The sequence below is a fragment of the Rhododendron vialii genome, chromosome 6a (assembly GCF_030253575.1).
Source record: "Rhododendron vialii isolate Sample 1 chromosome 6a, ASM3025357v1".
In the NCBI taxonomy this organism is placed as follows: Eukaryota; Viridiplantae; Streptophyta; class Magnoliopsida; order Ericales; family Ericaceae; genus Rhododendron; species Rhododendron vialii.
The window spans coordinates 29,281,305-29,306,312 of NC_080562.1; the positions used below are offsets into that span (position 1 = coordinate 29,281,305).

General features: G+C 37.1%; 2 protein-coding genes and 1 pseudogene across 5 annotated transcripts; 1 reads left to right on the plus strand and 2 right to left on the minus strand.

Annotated features, from left to right (window-relative positions):
- Window positions 1-313: 313 nt before the first annotated feature.
- On the minus strand, window positions 314-1,669 carry LOC131330131 (senescence-specific cysteine protease SAG39-like; annotated as a pseudogene).
- An 11,995-nt stretch (window positions 1,670-13,664) lies between these two features.
- LOC131330133 (transcription factor AIG1-like) lies at window positions 13,665-22,491 on the plus strand. 4 transcript variants are annotated; one of them, XR_009200978.1, is made up of 4 exons: window positions 13,665-14,233; window positions 15,604-16,126; window positions 16,865-16,959; window positions 17,181-17,229. XR_009200978.1 is itself a non-coding variant. In XM_058363614.1 (3 exons), exons 1-2 carry the CDS (start codon window positions 13,970-13,972, stop codon window positions 16,096-16,098), a joined length of 759 nt encoding a protein of 252 aa, XP_058219597.1. In that variant the 5' UTR covers window positions 13,665-13,969; the 3' UTR covers window positions 16,099-16,126; window positions 20,927-22,491. The 4 variants fall into 4 exon arrangements, 3 of the variants coding, with proteins under 3 accessions (XP_058219597.1, XP_058219598.1, XP_058219596.1); XM_058363614.1 differs by lacking the exons at window positions 16,865-16,959; window positions 17,181-17,229 and adding an exon at window positions 20,927-22,491; XM_058363615.1 differs by lacking the exons at window positions 16,865-16,959; window positions 17,181-17,229 and adding an exon at window positions 21,120-22,491.
- Window positions 19,979-22,009, minus strand: LOC131330132 (ABC transporter G family member 10-like). The gene has a single exon (XM_058363612.1). It carries the CDS (start codon window positions 21,972-21,974, stop codon window positions 20,151-20,153), a length of 1,824 nt encoding a protein of 607 aa, XP_058219595.1. The 5' UTR covers window positions 21,975-22,009; the 3' UTR covers window positions 19,979-20,150.
- Window positions 22,492-25,008: the final 2,517 nt, after the last annotated feature.

Genomic DNA, 25,008 nt, shown 5'->3' on the forward strand with positions numbered 1-25,008 from the left:
TCAGTGCTCGCCTTGAAACCATGTATATGGAGTCTCCTCTCAAGCGGCCTCACCAGAAGATGAATCTTGGATTGAGTTTAACGACGAGGATGAACGAATATACAGTTTATCTTATGCTATAAACAGGGAGAGAGTTTTCTTGGAAATACACATGACTAAAAGGCCAAAACCCAAAAGGAGTTATACGTTGCAAGTGCACTACGAGAATCAAATTTATACTATAGATCAATATACATCAAGATGATGATTAAATGCACAATGATTGTGCTAATGTACAACTTAGTATATTATTTGACATAAGCTGTCGCATCTTATAATATTCAACTTTATGCTGTAGGATATGAAGGTTGCATTGCAATGCCACAAAGGCCTTCCTTTGCATCAATATATCTTTGCATGCGTATGTAACCTTCTTCACCCCATCCTGTGCCCCATGAGTTCTTTACCAGCCAGTAATTGGTCCCATCGTTAGTGTCAATTCCATATCCCACAGCTGCTACGCCATGATCAAGGGTAGTGCCACATGCTCCTGTAAACACACCGCTTGAGTAGAACTGGAAATCGGATCCTCCTGCGTCAATAGCCACTGAGACGGGTTGGTTTGCAACCGCAATCAACAATGCAGTTTCATTATTGGCAGGCACGTCTTCATAGCCAGTTATTGTGGCTGCAGGGTTAGCGGCTGCATTTGCATTGCAAGTGCCTTGAGTTCCCTGGTAAGGGTAGTTTGCTTCGGTGGGGAGGCCTTGATTCTGTATAATAAATTGGAAGGCACTGTCCATGAGACCACCATTGCAGCCTTGATCTTCACCGCTAGTGTCACAGTCGACTAGCTCTTGCTCAGATAAAGAGGTTAATGTGCCGGTTGTTAGCTCAACTATTCCTTCCATGGATGCCACAGCAGAAAATGCCCAGCAACATCCTATATGTTGGTAACATATGAAGTGTTAGAAAATGGAAAATACCCTATTTCCATTTTTCTTTTTAGTTTTGTGATGAAAAAAATTACTTACCACATTGGCCTTGGTCTTTTACAGGTGTTACAGCCCCTACCGTCCTCCAGTCCATCATAGGGGGTGCATCAGCTAAATTTTCATATTTAAAGGAAGATATCGCAGGTGAGGAAATACGGCTCTTGAATCTGTTGCGTAGTTTGAACTCTTCATTTGTAAGATCGGCAAATTGATTAACCGCAAGCTTGTAATGCTTATTAATTCGCATCTTTGTTGGAAGATTCAATATACTCCACATTGTCCTTAAATATCTTCAGTCGCTGCCCCTCCTCTTCTAGATCCTTGTATACACGTCCATACCGAGCCATCCATTGCTTATGCTTCTCAGAAATGGACGCATCTTGGAGGGAGCGAGACATTGCTTGAGAAATCAAAGATCCCAAAACAAACAGGACAACCAAGCAGATGCATTGGTCCTTGATTGCGGAAGCCATTGTACTACGAGTAGACAGGATATGTGTTGTAATGAGGTTGGAGGCACAAGGTAACGGTCGGCTTTATATAGAGTCCAACTGTGTAATTGCTGGAATCACTTATTTGCTCGGTGCCTGATAAAATGCTCCGATAAAGACATTTTGATTAAGTACTCATTTGACTGCCATTAGAAAATGCCCGTTCACATTTGCTTCTCATTTTCGTATGTACTGGCGTTTACACTGACACAGCTATATATAATTTCGATATATTGTAATCATGTTTTGGTTTAAGACCCTTTCAACCACGCACAAGCCAAAACAGAAGCCAACACTTGAATGAATGCCTACTTTCCAAAGCTATATATGTATATTTTGCAATTACTAAAGTACTATATAATGTCATTCATGTACGTGATTGTGTATATAATAAAATACTAAAAGCGTATAATATATTATCAGAAAACTCCAACTTAGAATTAACTTCTTCTTTAATTTTTTCAATGAAACCGTGGATTTTGATACTTTTGGACTCCGTTTATTATCATCGATTGCTCTACGATCATCTATTGATCAATTTAAGAAAGATAGGATAGAAATATTACCCCCCTTTTTTTTTATCGGCCGAAATAAGTTTTATTAAGAAATATTGACAAATGGTACATCAAGATGATGTAAATAGTGTATGTTATGCGCGCATTTGTTAGTGTATGTTATGCGTATATTTGTGTATGTTACGCATCTTTTTGGTTGGTTATGCAAACGATGTACCTTGGAATTAAGTTCCATAAAGGAGGAAACTATAGTACACAGGACGTACCATATGTTTAAATTATAACAATTTGTGATTTTCATTTTGTCAATTTTTGATTTTCTAATGTATATTTATGATGCTAGTTTCGAAAATGAGACCACAAGAGGGAGCAAACTCCTAAGTCTCATCAGGGCTTGACCCTTAGACCAATCCCTTCGGTTAGTCACACATATCTTTTGTCTCATTTTTCGGTTAAGTCTTAGGCTCGGCTCGTTTACTAAACGAGCTGAGTAGAACTCGACTAGTTTGAAAAAAACTCAACTTGTTAAGGAAGGTTTGGCTCGATTAAAGAGGCTTGTGTAGTAAATGACTAAGCTCAACTCAAGTTTTTAGCTTATTTAGTAAACGAGCTGAGCTCGAGGTCGACAAAGCTCAGCTTTGCTTGTTTGCAGCCCTATCTATAACATGAAATTTAGATCGTTGGATTGTCGAACGAACCATTCGGATATGCACAACACGGTGCCACGCAACACCATCCCCGGTAATTCATCTATGACATACTAGCTAGCTACTAGAATTTTGGAACTTGTTTTTTTGTGGGTCCCATTGTTTTTTTACAACCACTCGAGTTATTTAATGCATAATGCGAATTGGTATATCTCCTAGCCGGCGCCGAGAACTAATTGAGAATTATGAGGGACATCAAACCCCTTCACAAATTATTTAATGCATGCTACCCTAGACCCAAAACACCGCCGAAAATCTTGTTACTCTTTTGTATTAATATAAGTTAAGCTGTTTGGTTTTTAAAAAAAAAACACCTCCGAAAACCTCCTCAGGGAGAGGCTAGGGATCCCGTCAAGCTAGCTAGGTGTCGTCACTGTCAAACTTGTTCTAACCACTAGCACTACCCGCTTCGGTTACGATCATCCGTGGCTCACATCTCCCATTTCAACTCTCCCTCTTCTTCCTTTATCCACCTAAATCCTCTTTCTTCCTTAAAATAAAAAAAAACACTACTGGAAAGGCGACAATTAATGAAAAACATACGAACAATCACCAACGCATGATCGATTCAATATGTACCCAAACCATCTTATTTGGTGTTCTTCTACAGTTCCATGGCTTTTTTAAGTTATATGTAAAGATTACTAAATTTAGTGTGGTTATTGGTTCTCTAATTAAGAATTACGATTAGAACATATAACCAATTTGTTTAATTAATATCAAAAAAAAATACGTATGTATATGTTATATGCACATATATAATTATGTACTTTTATTTTGTATGCTAATTCTTTCTGGTAAGTTAATTTCTTTCTGGTTTGACAGTATATATGTTCTCTTAATTTCTTTTCTCATTATCAGTATATTTTGTCACTGTTTTTACGTGTTTTATGGGTGCTTTCGTCAATGCATAATGTTTGTCCGGTTCGCAAAACGAGAACAAAAAAATAATATAATTTTTGCAAAAAAAATTTTAATTTTTTTCAACAATTTATTAGATATCGATAAGTTCGTTAAATTTATGAAAAAATTTTAAATTTTTTCTTGAAAAAAATGCATTATTTTTTAGTCCTTGTTTTGTGGACCAGACAAACATTTTGGGACAGAGGTACTAAGGGAAATGATAATGCCAAAACCGTTTTTGTTGGTGCCAAAATTTTAATGCACAAAAGGCTTGTACCATTTGCAATGTACAAGACTTTTATGCACTGGAGTTTTGGCACTAACAAAAACAATTTTGACATTATCATTTCCCAGGTACTAATTGCTTTATGGATCATTAGGTCTGGAACCTTAACAAAATCTTACAATTATTTTGTGAGTAGTTTTATGTGCCAAATTTATGAAATATTTTGTGACTTCGGGGGTGTTTACGCTAATGATTAATTTATGCAGCATAATTTTTTTGTTTTGTCCTTATTCAATTTTTTTTTTACGTTTGTTAGTTTTACGCCAAATTTTTATATGATATGGGTTAGTCTCAATGAAAAGAATCGGAAAAATAAATAATTATGACTTTTACACAAGTATTTTGTGAAATATCCAAAGAAAATCTCAAAAAGTCAATTTTTTTATTTTTATTTTTTTTGGATATTTCCTAACATACTCTTGTTTAAGAGACATAATTTTTTAGTTTTCTGATTCCTCTCATCAAGAAGAACCCATATCACATAAAAGTTTGGCGTAAAACTAACAAAGACAAAACCAAAAAGTTGTGGTGCATAAATTAATCACTAGTGTGAACAGAGCCGAATCATACTTTTCTATAAGTATTTGGTTGCTAACATAGTAATATTTTTTTGGTAAAAAAAAAGGCCCTCAAATATTCGGTCTCGCAATTTAATTGTGGTCAGTTTCTACGTACTTGAGTTAGATTTTGAGTTCTTTAATTTCTAGAACCGTTCAAAATAGTCTCTTATTACTGAACTAGGGTTTGCCCGAGCCTAAAAGCACGACGCAACGTGAGATCTTATTAATAGCAATTGTGCAATTAATATTGTTTGAGAGAGAGAGAGGAAAAGCCGTAAGATTTATGAAGCAAATCAATAGTTAAGATTTATAGAGAGATAAGATTCAAAAACAGTTCTCCCTTATTATGTAGATTCCTATGGAGCCGCACAGTCCATATATTTAATTTTTTTTTTTTTTTTGTCATTCGTTAAACCTGATTTACTCCTGAGGGAGTGGAGAAAGGGATGAGATATTTGATCAGCTAACAGAATAAAAATTAAGCCCACTGAGGTTTTCCCAAATTTACAGGCGTGGATTTCTAAGGGCCGAATATTTGTCTTCGCCGTAGACAATGGATTGGGCTCGCATTGACCATTTAACCCCTAAGAACTGGCCTTCCATAAGCCCAATGCGTTGGCCCAAATTAAAAGGCTTGTTGCCCGGGCCCTGCCCTATTTTGACAGAAATTCACCAGTCCGGATATTTGGGAAAAAGTCAAGTTTAATATTTGGGAAATAATTTCCGCCCCCATTTTTTGATAAATGCAATTTTTTGTATTTTAGTGAAAAAATTACACATAAAATTTTTGTTGAAGGACAAAAAATAGAGTGCATTTATAAAAAAAATGAGTGTGAAAATCACCACCCTTATATTTTCCTTTTCACCCTGTGTAATCTCTTTTGATCAGATGATAGAGAGAGTAAAACATACATACGTACAGACTAAATGAACGCTCAATTTTATTAAAAATATATATATTAAAAGAACAATCAATTTTATTAAAAATGTATATATATATATATATATATATATATATATATATATATATATATATATATTAAAAGAACGATCAATTTTATTTTGTTCGGTGGGACAAATGTGTATTCTGATACACATTCGTATTTTCAAATTAAAATAAAAATAACTATAATTGACAAGTTTGACATGGTGCTCTGGTCGTCCATTTTTTTTAATCTGAGTTTTTATATTGGAGTGGTGGGTTTCTGCCGGAAGCTTAGTCAGCTTAAAGGCTGACTCGACTCCAAATGTAAGCACTGTGGGCAGGTTGGGTTAGTCACTAGTCTTCCACCTAAATACTTCAAATCAATCACAATTCACAGGTACTTCTGTTAATTATTAATGCTCAATACCGGTAAACACAACAAATCCATGTCGTATGTATTTGCCTGGGTTGTATGTACAATCTGAGACAAAATTAACATTTCACACCCGACCCGACGACTAATATTATCTTATCTATTCTTCACGCGTAGTTGTTTCTTGAAGTCGGTCGTGTAGAGTTTGTTCTTTAGTATTATCGTATGTACTTTTTGTCGTGTCTCTCGTTGTGGAATGTGGATCCGAAATTGTATTAAAAATCGTCTAATGAAATGGGTCGTGCTTGATACTATGTAAAAATTGCAGATCCAACCAAAAAAAACTTAAACTACTATCTAGGTGGAGATTCTAGTGTTAGTATTAATATAACCTTATCTATCCTTCACGTGTAGCTGTTTCTTGAGGCCTGTCGGACAGAGTTTATTTTTCCGTATTGTTGTATGTATTTTTTGTCGTGTCTCTCGTCGTGGAACGTACATAGATCCTAATTAAATGGTCTTAAAAGTCGTCGAATGAAATGGGTCATGCTTGATACTATGTAAAAATTGCAGATCCGAACTAAAAATCTAAACTACTACCTAGGTGGAGATCTAGATTCCAGTGTTAGCATTAATTACGTTATCATCCATTTCATTACCCAAATGATATCAAATAATTCTCTGTTAGGATTAGATTTTCTTTCTTGTTTAATCAGTACTTTTTTGTGTAATTGGTTCAAGTAAATGTTATCTCCTCTACGTACCCAAAAATAAAAATAAAAAAATGTTATCTCCTCTGCAACAACTGTCTTGATTACTTGGGGCGGCTGGTTTAATTGAGTTGAAATCTGTCTAATTAATAAAATTATGTGATTAGTTGATGCTTTTGTCATCCAAAAAATAGTTGTTTTTTAGGTAAACCTGGGTGTTAATGCTGTCATCTTCCTGTGATTAGTCACTGATCTATTCTTCTTCTTCAACTTGTCGTCATATCCCTAATAGTAGGTGCATGAATACACGTATACATAGCTATTGTATATGTATTAATCTGCACGTCAACATACATGCAAAGATAATGTATAATACAAGTTAACCTAGGGTATCCTAGGACACCATATAAATAAGTTACATTTAGGGGTGTTACAAAAACCGACGGATTGGGAAAAAAAAATCCGAAAAAACCGACCGATCGGTTTGGTTTTCGGTTGGGGTGACGGCGGGATTTTTTCAATTTCGGTTCGGTCTCAATTTTCTGGAATTGTTGACCGACCAAACTGAAATTGAGCCAAACCAAACTTAACCGACATATAACCGAACCGAACTAAGACCAAACCGAACCGACTATATATATGTCTTTTCTTGGTAACTTACATTTTCGTGATGCACTTACTGGAATTGTAACATACATTTCCATTATTAGGGACGGCAGGATGAAACGGCATTGTTTTGGGCCTTTCGGCACAAATAACCTGTCACCTCATTTAGCTTGTTAGGTCTCCGTTGGGCAAGTTATGCAATGGGCGCAAGAGATTTTTTTAGCCCAAAATGAATCCCACAAAAATCAATAATCTCTTGCACCCATTTAATGGCTTGCCAAACGGGGACCAAGCATGCAAAATAAGGGACGGGTTATCTGTGCCGTTTTGAGGGCCGGGCTAGCAGGGGTAGTCTCAAGGGGTGCAGGGGGACCCGAGCCCTATACAATTTCAAATATTCTCACATATTATACTAGTTTTCAGGTTAATTAACAAAAAATTCTATAAAATTGGCCCCTATAACTCCTTTGAGTGAAAATAAAATCCTTAAAATTTTTAGCTATATATAAATCATTTTTCAGGTTGCGTGTATAAAATTAAGACCATGGCTATGCACATACACACGATATGGTCTCTTATTCAGACCTTGCAAATATATAATAATACATACTTATAAAATAAACTTTTTTAAATTATACATGTAAAAATATACGTAATTCAGACCCCCACACTGGACACAAATTTTGCGTCTGCCATTGAGGGCCACCAGCATGGCCTGCCGTCCCATGATGGGGGAGTAGGATCCCCGATTCCCCATTATTTATCATAGATAAAGATAGATAAGATGGAGTGGAGAAAGTTTAACCAACCCATAAAAATGGACGGTGCCAGGCTATCCAAAACTGCGTCATAAAATGCACGCCTATTTAACAAGCCAGACCAAACGACATAGAGAATTGCAACTGCAACAATAACATAATTGCAATAAAATAAGAAAACGAAAACTGTAATGGCTAATAGTTGTCCAAGTTGAATTTTAAGTAACCTGACATTTATATATATATATATATATATATATATATATATATATATATATAGATAAAAATAGGCACATATTAGAACACAGATGTATCTAAAATTGTCCGATGCACTAGAGTTTTGCAGAAAATATGAGACCCACATATATATCAAACATTTTCAGAAACATTTGTGTCCGGATCGCGCTCTCATATGTGTCGGTAGCATTTTGGTAATCTTACAAGAGCATTGGTAGAATGGTGTGGAGAAAATACTAAATACACACACAAAAAGTTTCTCTAGAATCGATAATCACTCAAAGGAGGAAATCTATTCTAATATGCAAAGGGAGAGTACCAATGGATTGATGTGAAGATTTTTTGAAGTCGCGTTACAAAAGTGATTTTCAGTATTGTTCTAATAAAAACCTAGTTATACAACTGCTTTTACTATATCATGAAGTAAACGTTAGGGCAAAATAGTAAAATCACTCAAACTCAACCATCTGCTCTCACTCCTCACATTTTTACAATTGCACATACAGAGTCTACACCCAACCCCTAGGCTCCGTTTAGTTTGTCCGGAATATTGGGTGAGAAATTGGTTCTCTGGAAAAGTGAAGTGAAGTAAAATAAAGAAAAATAAAATTTATTTTCTTGTGTGTATTCTTTTGAAAGAAATCTTGCAAGAAAACAAGAAATTCCTTTCTTTAAGCAAGACTTGTTTTGCAGGAAAGTGTCTTTGAGTGAAAAAGTTAATGTTGTGAGTTCTACAACTTTTTCTGTAATTGAACAAACAAAAAATTACTCTCAAGTTCAATTTTTCATTATTTTTCATCCTTCCGTGCAACTGAACGGGCCTTAATGAAAAGGAAAAGGAAGAGCGTCGATCAAAGACAATAACCAATCAAAGGTGTATAATTAATTAAATAGATTTGAGAGCTTTGGAAGCAAATTGATTTGAGAGTTGCTATTTGTTGAGAAATGTTATCCGTACAGCACCGGACATAAACTGATGTAGTAAAATAGTGGAAACATAGTAAAATATTAGCTATATTTTGTAGCTGGAATTAAAAGACCTAGATTTCCCGGATATTTAAAGAACATGTTGTCCTCCCTAGAAGGCTAGAACCCTACGCAGACGTACAATGATGTAAAATAGTAGAAACATAGTAAAATATTAGCTATATTTTTGTGGCTGGAATTAAAAGACTTAGATTTCCTCGATATTAAAAGAACATGTTGTCCTCCTTGTAGAACCCTAGGCAGACGTACAATGAATTTACGCAAATGACCCTAGTTGATGGGTATTTCCGGCTCAATTAAGTTTGGTTTGGTATGACTCATCTGCGGTACATTTTCATTTAATTCGACAACTTAAATTATTCGGACCAGCTTACACACAATTTTTCATTTATAACAAGCAGATTTTGTAGGAAAAGAAGAAAAAAAAGAAGCTACAATTAGATTGCATGAAATAAATTTGCCTTTAAAAAATGTCGTAAAATCGATGCATAGCAACAAAAAAAACCCACTTGATTTTGTCGACAGTGGCTTTGTTATTCTGAATACAATATGTTTGTGCTTTCTATAAAAAACAGCAATATTTCTTAATCTTTTTAGTGATAGGTTAACAGCCACATAACAGTAACAGAACCCCAGTTATTATAAACCCAAGGCTTCTTGTTTTTTTAGTGGAAGAGTAAGAATTGCATATATAGGAGAAAACAATTTACACGGGATACAACGAATTATATAGGTGTTGGTGTGTCGGGGTTGTTTCTTTTCTTTTCTTTTCTTTTGTTGGCTTCTTGCGAACGTCTCTTTGGGTCTCGGTTAGCTTTTGTTTGTTCTTATTTCCTTCAATCTTTGTTCTCTTTTCAGAAATTAATAAAATTTCTTTTGCCGAAGAAATTAAAAAAAAAAACTGCGAAGACAAAATATGGAAATCTGCATTGATGCCGCTCCCAAAAAGTGCCTCCCCTGCGGCTGCCGTAGTAGTAGTAGTAGAAGAGGACATCATGGGAGAATCACATGATTCACATTGAAGACAGGTGATGACAAACAAAAACATCCAAAACCATTACAAGAAACATTAAACTCTGACAAAATAAACAGGAATTTGTTTTGAAAAGCCTTTGAAAATGAGCCATCATCATCGAAAGGGTTAAAATATATACTAGTGTCAAAAGGAGGTTGGTAATGCCCTGATTGGCCTCTCCCGGCCACAAGGGGCAAGGGCTCCCTAAGTTCTTTATTTTTTTTGTAAGATAAGAAAGGCAGGAAGCCTAGATATCAGAAAAGGGTAATGCCAAAACTTTTTATTGACGCCCGAATTTTGTGCATGAGAGTCTCGTACTCTGCAGACGGTAGAAACCTTTCATACGAAAGAATTTTAGCACTAACACAAAAAAATTTACATTATCGCTTCTTAATTGTTGGTAATGCCCTGATTGGCCTCACCCACATTGTGGCTCCTGCGTTTTTGACTGTCTTTTTGTTGTTTGATGGTTTGAGGGTGGCAGTACCCAGGGTTGTAATAGTACTATATAGATAGTTGTACATTGTAGTTTTGGTATAAATAAAGTGTAGTGTTTGGGGGGAAAAAATCCTTTTTAAGAAGACTTTATTTAAGTAAAACTTGAGATCACAAATTGTACTGTTCATTCCTAAAATTGAAAAGAGAATAAATTATATCCATCGCCGGTGTAAAATTAAAATTTTCCACCATCGCCTATTATGGGCCCCACCGAGTGTCTATTGTTGTGATCTGAACCGTTTGTCAACCAGCCGAGCTACTTCATGTCTATTTTCAAAATGCTAGCGTCAGTAGCAAAGGGGTTGGAGAAAATTCAAAGAAATTTTTTTTGAGGGGATACGATAGACAAGAGAAAACTCCACCTTGTCAAATGGGAGATGATTTGTAAGAAAAAGGAGAATGGAGGTTTAGGTGTGAAAAATTTTGATGATTCAAAATCTTTCTCTCCTAGCCAAGTGGTGGTGGAGGTTCAATAAGGAACCTGACTCATTGTGGGTGAAAGTGATCAATGGTAAGTATAACCTGGAGCAGAATTGTTGGCTCCCTCGTATGCCGATATCAGGTAAAGCTACGAAGTTATGGAAGGATATTTTTGCACTCGGGGAAGTATCTTCGTGTATTGGGAACATAATCCAGGAGGGATTTAGAATCCAGATTCGTTCCGGCATGGAGATTTCATTTTGGAACCACGTATGGTTGGGGGACACAACTCTTAGAGAAGACTACCCTCGTTTGTACCTAATTTCTACTCACAAAGAGGCGAATGTCAATGCTCTCTGGAATGGTCCGGGAGTTGATCGATGGAACCTGACCTTTAGTCGAGAATTACGCGATTGGGAAGTTGTTCAAGTGGAGGTTTTAAAGCAGCGACTTCAATCAGTTTGTTTAGATTCGTCTAGTCGTGATTCCTTGTATTGGAGTTGGTCTTTTGATAATCGTTTCTCGGTTAAGTCGGTGTACAATCAGTGGGAAAGTAATGGGCATTCAGGTAGTTCGGGGTTGGAATCCATTTGGAAGAACCTTAGCCCCCCTAAGGTGGGAATTTTTGTTTGGATGGCTATTCAATCCAAGGTGGCTACGAGATCAGTGTTATTGGGCAGAAATATGATTCCAGAGGGACAATCTTCTTTTTGCCCAATATGTTCTTTGTTCTTGGAAACTCCCCAACACCTTTTCTTGCATTGCCAGTTTTCGTGGGAGATTTGGTCGCAGATTCTGGATTGGTGGCATGTGAAATGGGTATGCCCCGAATCGTTGGAAACTTTATTCAGGTGGTGGGTGGATAATCGGTTCAAAAATTTGGAGAAAAGTTTGTGGGAAATTTCTTTCTTTGCGACGCTGTGGTCGTTGTGGTTGGTGCGAAATGAGTATGTGTTTAACAATGCAACAGTGACAACCGAGGTCGTGGTTGAGAAGGTAAAAGCTAGAGTTGCTATGTGGATAAAGGCAAAGTTCGACATTAAGGTGTATACGGTGGAGGAATTTAAAGTTTTTTTGGATGGAATTAGGTTGTTAAAACTGTAAAATTTGCTTGCAGTTTGGGTGAGGTGAGGTGCGTCTCCTCCAACGTTCTGTTGGAAGTTTTTGTTTGATGTTTCCTTTCTTGCTTGATCTGATTGAGCCCTCGATGTATCCCTTCGAGTTTGTAATAAAAGTTTTGTTTGCCGAGAAAAAAAAAAATCATGGCATACATAGTTGAAGATATATAGATCATCGCTCTTAATTATAGATCCCTAATTTATTTATTTTGCTGAAATCTATGTCATACTCTCTTCATGGATTTGGTCTCTCTCAAACCACATTTACAATTTCAGGACCGAACATATGAATCTATAAAGACGTATAGTTTTTCCTTGTGATGCAAAGATTAAAAAATAATAATAATAACATAATATTTTTTTTCTAAAAAGAGAGTTCCAATAGCTAGGTAAGAATTTAAAATCTTAGTCAATATTTTTAATTAACTACTCCCTCCGTTCTAAAATGAGTGACCTTTTGGAAAAGCGTGTCATTTTTAATTGCTTATATATTTTAATATGAATGTTAAAAAATATGCAATATGAATCTTGTTTTATAGATTTTAATTAGTTCTATTAAAAAAAATTCAAAATCACATAAACTTCATAAATCGAAAGATATAAGCATTTTAAAATGACACGAAGTCCTAAAAAAGTCATTCATTTTGAAACGGAGGGAGTAACAATCGAGCAAAGTAGTATACATTTGTAACTTATTTTTAGTTTTGTTTAATTTCTCATTTTGCTCAAGGGACACAAAACTTGGCTTTGGATTACTCTTTTATTCTTCAATTTCAATAAAGTGCTAACATAATAATTTTGCAGTGAAAAATTGGTTTTAAGTTGTTAGCTCGGTATAAGTTACATAAAAGTGCGAGACAAAAAACTAGAACTGTTCTCTTGTTTACGTTAATTTATGAGTTTCTATCTTAGGGTGCGTTTTCGCTAAATGTGAACCGTATAATGCAGCATGCTACTACAATTATATTTGTATACCACATGCATTTGGTACAATTTCATATGGCACAGCACGCACCAATCACGTGAATTTTGGGGTTCATGTGGTACACAACAAGAATATCCGGATATGGTACATAATGAAAATTTTATACTTCTTCGATTCCAATGTTCTTCGAGACAAAAAAATATGATGTAAAAATTAAACTCGAATCTTGTAAAGAATAAGAATTAACAACCAATCAAATTGTACTAATTAAAAAGCCGTTGAAAAGTTATGCCAAACTCACCATTAGGCCCGGTTTCCACTAACCCAATTTTTTGAGTTTTTCTTGGCCATTTTTAAAAATACTTGTGCAAAAGCTATAAGTATTTACTTTTTCAATTTCTCTTATCGAAACAAATCAATAATACATAAAAATTTGACGCAAAACCAAAAAATGCTAACAAAATTTGCACAGGAAAAAACCGAGGTGTTAGTTGACAGGGTTAAAGGTGCAGTAAAATGTAGACACGTGTAGAGTCGGTATAGAAATTTTGGTATGGGGGATCTTAAGGCAAGCCCATTTTATATTTTATTAAAAGCATCTCCATTTGACACTTTATCACGTTTTTTTAGGGCCAGTGACAGAATAACTTACCAGTATATATTAGGGTTTTATGTGGGGACTTGTGTTCTTCTCACTGCTCTGCCTCTGCTGTGAGAGCTTCTCTGTCCTCACTTTCTTTCCTCTATGCATCACTCTGTGATACTAGTACTTTTGTCTTCCGACATTCTCTTGCCAGTTCCTGTTAGCATTTTCTTGTCCGAATTCGACACAATCACCCACGCAATGTGAGTGATAGAAATCATACCCATTTCAAGAAAAGCCAAAGTACTTCCTGGGTTACTGTATTTTTTTTTTTTGGGTCTGAAACAGCTGTTTTGAGTTAAACCCTTTCTTTTAGAGATGGAATTCTCCAGTGGGTTTTCGTGGAATCCTATGTTTCAGGAGATAATAAGGCGCGGGTCGTCGTCTTCTACGTCCTCCTTGGTGTTGGATGGTGAGAGGGGAGAGCTAGTGCAAGCCATGGTGAGGCCAAGCCACAAGGGGGTCAAGGCTGAGAAAGCGTTAGAGGCTTTGAGGAACCACAGCGAGGCGGAGAGGCGGCGGAGAGAGAGGATTAATGGCCATCTCACCACGCTTAGGAACCTCATACCTGGCACAAATAAGGTCAACTTTGCTGTTTGATTGATTATATTTGAGTTAGTTCTTTCTAATTTTATTTGTTGAGAGTGACTTAATTCTTGTCAAGGACTAAAGCCTGAGGAGTAGACCTGTTTTCGTGTTCCAATGGTCGCCAGTTCGAGTCCTGGGACCACTGGAAGTTTATCCGGTCATAAAGTACAGTAAACCCAATTGGGTTGGTTGGGGATAATAGAACATTAAAAAGAAATCATGTCAAGATCTATAATGAGGACAGACCCAAGGATCTAAATATGGCAGTGATAACATATTTAATCCCTAGTTAAGAAAATTATCCAAGGAAGTGTCAAGTAGGTGAACAAACGTTAAAAAACTTGTTCAATTGCAAGTACCTCTCCATAAAAATTAAGAATGAGCAAGATGATGGCTTCATTATGTTGTTCGACTCTGGTAACTGGGAATCACTTGTAATTCTACTAAAAAATGATGTGATAATCAGTTTACCACTTGAGAATGAGAGAAGAGAAGTACCAACACATTTGGCATGTTAACAAGTGAACAAATACGTAATTTGATGTCCTTAAACCCTGATTCAAGCTGACGAAGTTTTCTCATAATCAGTTTCCTAGCTGTCATGAAATGAGTTCGACACCCTCCAATTTGGACAGTGTACCCTTATGACTTAGGGATTAACATACAAATTGTTAGTATAATTTGTCACTTTTCTTGAGGTAAAGTAACTGTGAACCTAACTTATATAGAATCAGGGATTCTTGTAGCTGTTTAAGGGTGACACTCTTAGGTAGCATTATCAGTGGGGAGTAGAGTAGATAGACAAGGGATGATAACACGCTATACATATAAGTTATAAATCTTTCAATGCAACTATCTATTTTTCCTTAGCAGTGTTTCCACATGAGTTGCTTGACCTGCCCAGAAATTAATTTCGATGAGGTATCTTCTATGAGAAGAGCTCTAATTCTCTTGAAAGGAAGCAACAAAGTGTTTGAAAGTTGAAATGTTCATCTTTCATAAGCCAAATTGCACTGCTTTCCAAAAATTACCCTGGTGACAATGGCTATAAAGATAGACAGTCGATGAGAATGAAGAAACATAGCAACTCGTTCTTTACTAGACATTTCTTTGTCAATCATTCCTGGCAGTTTCACGAGATCATTAGTATGCAATAGAAGGTTGAAAACATAAAAAACTACGTGGTGAACTAATTTTATATGGGCCACATTACATGCGTTTTATGGGCCTTTCGTTATCCTGTATTGCGAACTGATATCTGCCGGCTAACTGTTGTCCTGATTGTCTTAATTGTGGTGGTTTCCATTATTTTTGCCTCTTCATTACGAGCATGTTGACAATGAAGCTTATTTTGGCATTTACAGATGGAGAAAGCATCATTACTTGCTGAAGTTGTCAACCATCTAAAAGAACTGAGGAGAAATGCGACAGAAGCTACTGATGGTATGCTAGTACCGACGGATATTGATGAAGTAAAAGTTGAACAGCAGGAGGATGGATCAGATGGAGCCTCTTGCGCAATAAGGGCATCTCTATGTTGTGATCATAAATATGAGATTTTGTCTGATCTGAGGCAAGCTCTTGATGCCCTCCATCTGCAGACAGTGAGAGCTGAAATCGCTACCTTTGGAGGCCGAATGATTTATGTTTTTATTATAAGTTGTTGCAAAGAAAAGAAGATGGAAGATATTGAAGAATGCCGGCTTCTTGCGAGTTCTATTCGCCACACCATGAGGTCTGTGCTCGATAAATTTTATGCTTCAGAGGAGATTTCATCGAGAAATACACTTTCGAACAAGAGAAGAAGGGTTCCTTTCTTTGAATCTTCAATCTCATCTTCAATAGGAGATCTCTGGTGAAAGAGACGATTCGTTTGGTAGATAGTTTGTAAGTTTCTTCACTGTAGCATTCTATGTCAATATGCTTTGACTATGAGATGGTTATACAAAATTGATAGAACATATTTCATGTGCTTTCCATTTCCATAGGAAGAGAGGGTATGTATGCGCAGCTGTTGTTCACGTGATGAATTTTACTGCTTCCATTCAATTTTTTTTGCTTGGTGAATGCATTTCCGTGTTTAGATTGGAAATCAGTGGTGAATAAAAGGTTCTAGACTTGAATAAAAAATGAAAGTTTCTTCTCTAAAGCCCCAGACAGTATTCCCGCATTAACTCATCCATAATCCCAGCGTCGTCCGGTTTTTCTCCATTTGTTATTACATTAAATTCTCCCAGAACAGCAACCTACTAGGTATAAACAATCCCCTCTGTGCTTTCCAGTGGACCAAATACTTCTTGTGTTTTCTAGTGTGGGAGATGCCACTTGTTCTGTGGAGGATTTTCAATGCTGAACCCTATTTTTACTATTTGCTTTCTAGAAAGACGTGCACCATGTGTCTCTCCTAGCCTTTTGAATCCCTGTAACAGGATCAGAAGAATATTGCCAACTCTGACATAAGCATTCTCTAATCCCTGATGAAACTAAACTTTAACCTTTAGCTATTTGGAAATAGTGTACAAAATGTCGCTGTTCTGAAGATAAACAATTTAACGGTTGATAGTGACTTTAGTTTGAGAATAAGGTTATATAGTTCACTTATTAAACTGTTTTTGGCACTTTCAGCCAGAACAAAGGGGATGGTTGCTGCTTAGAAAGATAAAAGCAAAGATTAGAAAACTTGGGTACACACAAGTGACAAAACCGTCCTTTGAATGGAGGTTGGTTCCTGTAACCCTGTAGTCCAACTTGTAGCTTTTATTCATATTATTTGCTGCCACTTTTCAAAATAATAAGTTGATAGGAGGCCGCATTGACGCTGAAGTTTGTAAAGATGACTGGTGCAAAGATGTACCTACAATATCTCTCTCACACTATGCACAGCAGACGACCTTTTATTAATCAAGTAAATTAGTTTGACAAATATGGTGTTGATCTGTAGGGGTAGTTTTATCTGCACTTTGCATGTACTCTGTATCAAGGAAGAGGGGGAAAGCCAAAAACAATTGACAGTATAAGGCAAAATGTTCCACTTGCCTCTTTTATGATTAATTGTCTAAGTACGGTATTGGTTTTCTGTACAGCCATTTTGGCAAAGAAGACAGATATAGCTTTGCGACCTTCTTCTCTTACCTTCTCTCCCTCCTAATGGAATTGCCGGTCACGAATTCTTGTATTCCATCCGTTGTTTGCACAGCCATTATCTACTCTCTTATCCATATCTCTCCGGAGTCCCATCCTTGCAGAATATTTTGAGTAAAAATAATTAATTCACGGACATGGTCAGAAGACCATAAGTTGCTGTCACCAAATTGGGAAACGCAATTTAAAAGACTTGTGGGCACATCTTTTACACACATCTTGCACAGACAATTTTTGTGGGGCCCACCTCGGGTCCACAAGAATGATCTGAACTGTTCTTTTTTCTTAAAATACTTATTCCAGGGTTCCTATGAAAAATTAGCTCGATCAGGTACATGTTTTCTCAGAATTCATACGGCAAAACTGAGTCATTATTACCTATCAATTTAACATCTTGTTTCTTATGTCTGAAAATTGCTGTTAGAAGTAGTTAGAGGAACTCAAAACATGGCAACACCAATTGGATAGGTTACAAATTCTTTTACCTAGTCAACTGTCATCGCAGGAAACAAGTGGTCTAGAGTGCAATTCAAAACATGGCTTCCGCAGATGATAAAAAATATAAATCAGCTCAAATAGGAGTTCTATTATTCTATATATGAATCTACCTCTTCTAGATTGAAACTTTGAAACCTTGAGAAATACTGGCAAGGGAAGTTGAGGGGCCACCATGTGATCCTCTTGGTAGTGTTAATTACTAGCAGAACAATGGGTAACAGAAGCAGAAAGAAATTCACCTATGAAATATGAAATGGATATGATTCATGCTAATCCTTCTGGACTTCTTGTTGCGTGTGGTCATGATTTTTCCTTGCAACATTACTAGTCTCCTATGCATGAACTCGAACATGTGGAACTCAGTCTGCTTTAAAGTGTTATACCTGAAGTTGCTTCTGTAATTCTCCACTATCTTACTGCACGTGCATCAAGTTTGTGTAAGTTCCCAGTTACTCTCTGCTTTTATTAGATTTCATCTGTATTCATATATAAACTGCTGGATGTTGGAACATGTCGAGCTCGTGAAAATGGATTCTTCTCATATATTGAAGTTTCATTGAAATATCTTAGACTTGTACATGAATTTGAAGTTTCTATCCGAATTGACTTGTATGCACATTCTGTGGGGAAGAAAAGAGGGTTGAAACATGAAACCAAAAGAAAGAGGATTGAAACATCGGTGGTAAATTATCTTGTTTTACAGAGCGGTCTGGTATGTCAACATTCTCTTGTCTATGCGGTGCAGCTTAAGAATGTTAAGAACATCACTTAGTATGGATGCTTGAAGCAACACGCAAAATATATCCTCGAGATAGTAAGAATTTACCATAAAGTTCTAATGCAAATCGGGCAGGCAAAGGTTTGCAACTCTGTTGTGGTGTTAGTGATTGCAAAACTTCAAAAGAGTAAAACAAAATCTTGTTGAAAACTTGGTTAACCCCAAACAAAGAACTAGTAGTCATAATGAAAACAAACAAACAAACAAATCCTCCTACTTCTGAAATAAACTCATTCTAGCCAGAAGGTCCTGTTATCTTCTTGTAAACTCCTACAATAGATCCATACCCAGTAATTAGATGCCATGTTGAAGCTGCTCTCTTATGTCTGAAAATTGCTATGAAAAGTACTGAGAATTTTTTTTGAAAAATGGCAACACAAATCGGATATGTTAGAAATTCTGTTACCTAGTTAACTGTAATCTCAAGAACAGCTGTTGTCTATATTTGACCTTTCAGGCTTATACAGATTATATAAATCAGCTCAAATAGCAGTCCCTCATATGAATCTCTCTCTGCTAGATTGAAACTTGGAGTCTTGGAAACCTTGAGAAATAATGCAATGTGGACGTTGAGAGGCCACCTTGTGATTCTCTAACTAGTGTTTGTTAGTAGCAGAACAATGATTAACTAAACTAGGAGAGAAATCCAGGTGTGAAGTACAAAAAGGATACGATTCATGCTAATCCTCCTGAACTGTGTCACTTGTTATCAGGATTTTTCCTTTCTTTTTTTTTTTTGATCGGCCTTGATTTTTCCTTTCTTGCAACATTGCCAGTTTTCCTATGCATGAACTCAAAAAATTGGAACCCTGTTCTCCTTTAGAATGTAATATTTCTGAAGTTGTTTACTTCGATTCTTAACTTTCTTATTGTATATGCTGTATGCATCATCAAGTTTGCTAGTTAATCTTCCCGGTTACTTTCTCTTCTTAGAAACGCCTGCTTTTATTAGATATCATCTGTATGTCAAATATAAACTGCTGGATGTTGAAACACGTAAAGAACTAGTGAAAATGGATTCTTCTTATATGTCGAAGGTTCTTTGAAACATCTTAGACTTGTAGATGAGTTTGAAGTTTCCATTTTAGTAGAATTGTTCCATTTTAGTAGAATTGTATGCACATTCTGCGGGGGAGAAAAGAGAATTGAACATGCAACCAAAAGAAAGAGAATTAAAACATTTAGGTTTAATAATCTTGTTTCACTGATAGCTGTCTGGTACGATGACAATTTTTGTTGTCCATGCGATACCAAGTATAGATGCTTGAAGCAACTCTTAAAAGAAAATCCCAACATTATTAGAATTTACCATAGAGGAAAAATTTCCAACTCTGAAGTTAGATTAGTCATTGCAATACTAAATATAAGAAAGTTAAACAGAATCAGGTTGAAAAGGTGTTTAATATCCTAACAAAGAACTAATAATGATAACCGAAGAGAAGAAGAAACACGTCTTCCTCTCTAAACTACACTTATTCTTACCTGAAGATCCTGCTAACTTCTCATTCTGGAAGATCTGTACCACAGAATTAAGAAACAAAGTATTCTGTACCCCAAAATGAAGGTCAACATCACTGTTAAATTGCTCCACTTTTGTGTCTCATTCAAACCTTGTTGCATCAAGAAGCCATTGCCATCCAATAAGCAATCTCCTCCCACACTCTCCAAGCATCTCCCTTTCCCTTTCTCTCCACCATACTCATTTATGATAAAACACTCAAACGGGTACCTGAACAAACTCAAGTAATACACAAAAATCCAGCACCTCGAAATGTCATCCTTCGATATGAAATACCCAGAAAAGAGGAAAAAAGACCCCATAGTGCCTGCAATCAAAGGAGCCCCCATGATGAAATTTGGCACCAGTGCACCAAAACATGTGACAAAGGAGTTTGACATCAAAACAACTAGCCAAACCACCAGAGAGAAATATAGGAAACCGTTGAAATCTCTCCTCAATCCGACTAGCCAATAAACCGGGATTGTATAGAGAAGAGCCACAATTAGAAGGAAAGGAAGAAACACGGTAGTGGTTGCGATAACATAAGAAGAAACTCTATAGGCTCCTCTGGAGGTTTCCCTCATTAGAATTCTCCTCTCTTCTAGAAAGATAGGAAGTGCTTCTGTTGTGGGAGACAACAAGAAGGTGAGACTGAAGGCGAAAAACCCTAATTGTGTCTGAAGTTTAAATTTCTTAGGGTCATTGTTCACATTCATGAAAACTGTCCCTAGTAGAATGCCTGCAATCAATGACTGTAATACTCTTGCAGTAAACAGCTGCTTGGTCCTGAATACATTTTTGTAGAATCTCTGGCTCAGAATGAATACCTCTACGAATCGAGAATTTGGGTAAATTGTTTGCGTCTCTACTTCATTACCCAAACTGAAGATTTTTCTGAGATGACGATATTCTTCTTCTGTTTCATTGGTTTCGGTATCGTCCCCTTCGGTATCTATTTTGAGGCTTTCCACCACATCAATGGCGAATTCAAGCACATTGACATGCCGAGGAATGCAGTGCCCTGAAAACTTTAGCCTCTCCTCTAGGAGCTGCAACGACCCGTGGTGCAGAAGAATCCCATTGGATAAGAGCACAATATTATCAAACAGCTCAAGAATTCGAAATCCAGGTTGGTGGATGGTTAGGACAATCGTCTTACCTTGATTCTTAGCCATGGATTTAAGCAAAGAAACGACATGGAGAGCTGAAGCCGAGTCAAGCCCTGAAGTTGCTTCGTCGATCATGACAACATTTGGGTTGTGGACAAGATCAACGCCAATGGATACCCTCCGCTTTTCACCACCAGAAATTCCACGCCGTGATTCGGTTCCAATTCGCATTCGGGCAACATGTTCTAATCCAAGCTCCTTCATCAGCTCTCTGACTCTGGTTGCTGCCTTGTGGAGCCCGCCCTGGAGCCGCAGACGGGCACTAAACATGAGGGTTTCTTCGACAGTGAGAAGCGGGAAGAGGGCTTCGTCTTGTGTCACATAACCAGATACTCTGCGAAAATGTGCAGCATTCATTAGCTGGTCGTTTACGAGAACATGACCGGAGACTCTTGTGATCATTCCGGCTAGAATGTCTAACAGTGTGGTCTTTCCAGCCCCACTGGGACCTGCAATTGCCGTGACTTCCCCAGGTTTGGCTTCACAACTCACATTCCTTAGAATGTATTTGTTTCTGTTATGGGGCTCCTCCCACCATCCAAAACGACCAAGTTTGCTCTCTCTCAGGCGTAGTCTATATGAGAGGTTCTTGGCCTTAATTCGGTATTGGGTTTTCCGGTCACCGGAATTCATGACCGGCAAGTCCATTAGGAGGTAGAGAAGGCAAGAGTAGGAGATGTGAAGAAGTAGAGAGTGGAATGAGCTAACACACAAAACTGGCTCTTCTTCTTTATACACAAACACCAGCCACAAAGATGATGTTGCATGGAGTGTACTCCTCCAGCCATCTGGTGCTACTCAATCCCACTGATGTGTCAAATACTGATTGGTTTGTACTGAGAGTGGACCATAGCAGTGACTAATTCAGTGTGCAACATTTTATTTGTGCTTCAGTTACTTTTTGGGTGGCTTAAAAATGTGGGAAGGGCTTGGTATGATGCAATAATTAGTCAGTCAATCAGAGGCTGGTGATTACCATGTGGGCTAATCTTTGGGGACCCACCCTACAGATGCAGTTGGTATTCTGGGCATGATTTGCACTACTATGTTGCATCATGCTTTCTTGGTTGCAAGTTTTTTGACAGTTTCAAGAACTAATACTATGTAGCAAGGAAAATGCTTTTCGAAGGTGAGCTTAAGATTACCATTGGGTTTGATTTATCTATTATTGCTTCTGGGCATTGTTATGGCAAACCAATTGCCCAAAATCATTGCACGTGTGTGGGTCCCATACTGGCGGATCTCATACCAATGTGCGACTTAGATGCAATTGTTAGAGCATGCATGAAAACATCGAATAATATTAACGGCTTGCGGTCAAATCTGGCCTTCTAGTGGGAGTAGTAAAGTTGTGCAATCCAATTTTGTTTATGAGCTAATTAGTTTTTAAACTGAATTTTGGTTTCACTTGTTCTCACTAAAGTGTTGTGGAATTTCATTTCATCAAGAATGACTGACTGCAGTTTTTATAGATATTTTGCACCCACTATCCCATCATGTTTTTTGTTGAAAGTTTCAAAAAACCGTGTAGTGAGTGAAGAAGAAATGCTTTCAGGGTGAAGTGGATGTTGACAAGAGAAAGGCCTATGGGTTTGGGTTTTGGAAGGTGTTGGTTGCATCTCATCCCCTCCACTCTGAAAAATGAAATTACTCCTAGCAGTTACTTCTTGCCTGTGAGCAGCCATTAAATATATTGCTTTTGGTCCAACCGAGAAAGGTGATAAGGTATGCATTTTAATAGCAGAAAGTCTAACACACACCGCTCTAATTCACCGCTTCTCCCACCGAAACGTTTAATTTTACCGTCTGTCTCGGCGATCAATGGTCTGGATATTAAAAAACTCTTTCGGGAAGAGTTCCTGGAAGAGTTCTTTTAAAATCTGGACCGTCCAAAACACTTTTGGACGGTGAGATTGAGAGCGGTGGGGGGAGTGGTAGGAGTAACTGTGTAAATAACTTATAACCTTTCCTCCTGAATTTAGGTTAGAAACTGAAATTCTGTGAACTAAAGTGTGTTTCTAAAGAGTTATTTCTGTTGGGTCTCCACCGAATTACTAGGCTTTTATTACTAGAGATTAACTGATAAACCATCCATGTGAGTTGCCAAAGTTGAACAAGTTCATTTGCATGACATTTGCCTTTTATGGGTAGAGCTGAGATATTTTTCACAGTAAATGATTTTTACACCCCACCTTTTTTTCTAAATGCAATCCAAATTTTGTCTTTTTGTACTTTGTTGTGTGTAATTTTAAGCACTAGATGACAAATTTTAGAATGCATTTATAATAAGCGGAGCGCAGAAAAACCGATTGGTGTTTACTAGAGTGGCCCATAACAGTGACTAATTAATTCATGGAGTTGCAAAAGTTCAATATGTTCACATTTGCCTTTTATGGGTAGAGGCGCCGAGATATTTCTCGAGAGAGAGGTCATATGCCATGTCATCATTGGCAAATAATATGATTATTCAATATCAATAATTTTATAATCATACACAAACACTTACGTACATATACTCATTTTGTGAGCTTTTTGTTAGTGTGTAAGTATTTGTGTATTTGTTTGTGGTTGTAGCATTGTTGGTTTGATATTTCTTTTGGTGTTTTCATGTTGTGTGTGATAACACGTACTCTCATTGAGGTGACATTTGTATAAATGATTTTACTCCAGGTTTGAAGATCACTTAGTTAAGAGAAAACAAAATTACTGTCATATACTTTGTCTGGTAGTGCTGAGAGCTTGTGGGTGGGAGCCAAGGTTTTAAATAACGATATCGGGATACGTAACGGTAGCGGTCGAGGTGTAAAGGTGTCAAGAGTATCGAACGATACGTAATAGGAATTGGTTGTTGCGGTTGTGAATTTTTAAAAATCATTTTTGAGGCGGAAATCACTCATAACAATCAAGTGTTGGCCGTAACAATAGTGAATTGGTCTATGAATCGAAAATAGACCAAACAATAATTGGAACCAGGAGATACGTATGTGATTTTTCCTCCCATCGGTACATCAAGGTGCAACGGTATCGGCCAATTTTTAAATCCTCGGTTGGAGTTGATGGATCAGCATCACTCACGCTCCATGCAGTAATCTAACTCACAATCCTACCGATAACGAGAATAATGGAAGTTCCTCCGTGCTCATCTGTACTCTTGGTAGTCATAAAATCATCCGTCCTAAGAGACCTCACCCACATCTATATGGTTTTGGTTTTGGTTTCACGCAAACGTTAACAATCACCAACCCTATTCTACCATTGACACCATGGGACGACATTTATTTGGCGGGAAACAAAAAGAGGCGCCGCAGTGAGACAAGACAATGCCGCAATAACTTCTTCTCTCGTAGTGGGCTCACTTTTCTTGAAGCTTTGCCCAACCTATGCAATGTAACTAGTAGTAACAAGGTGCTGATCAATTTTAATTTCCTCCGCCATTACTGATGTAGTAGCCGTTTCTATTTGCTTGGACGGTGGACACTGGGATAGAGAGCATAGCCTGATAGCAGGCTCCCAATTACCTTGTTATTTCGGAACTCAAATCTTCTGAGATTTGGGATTACTTGGCAGGCCCAGCCCTGACATTTTCGGTGTCCTAGGCGGTATTTGAAAATAGGACCTCTCAATTTTTCTTATATTTATTCTTTGTTTGCTAGGAAAAACAAGACAAGCTTGTGTTCGATTT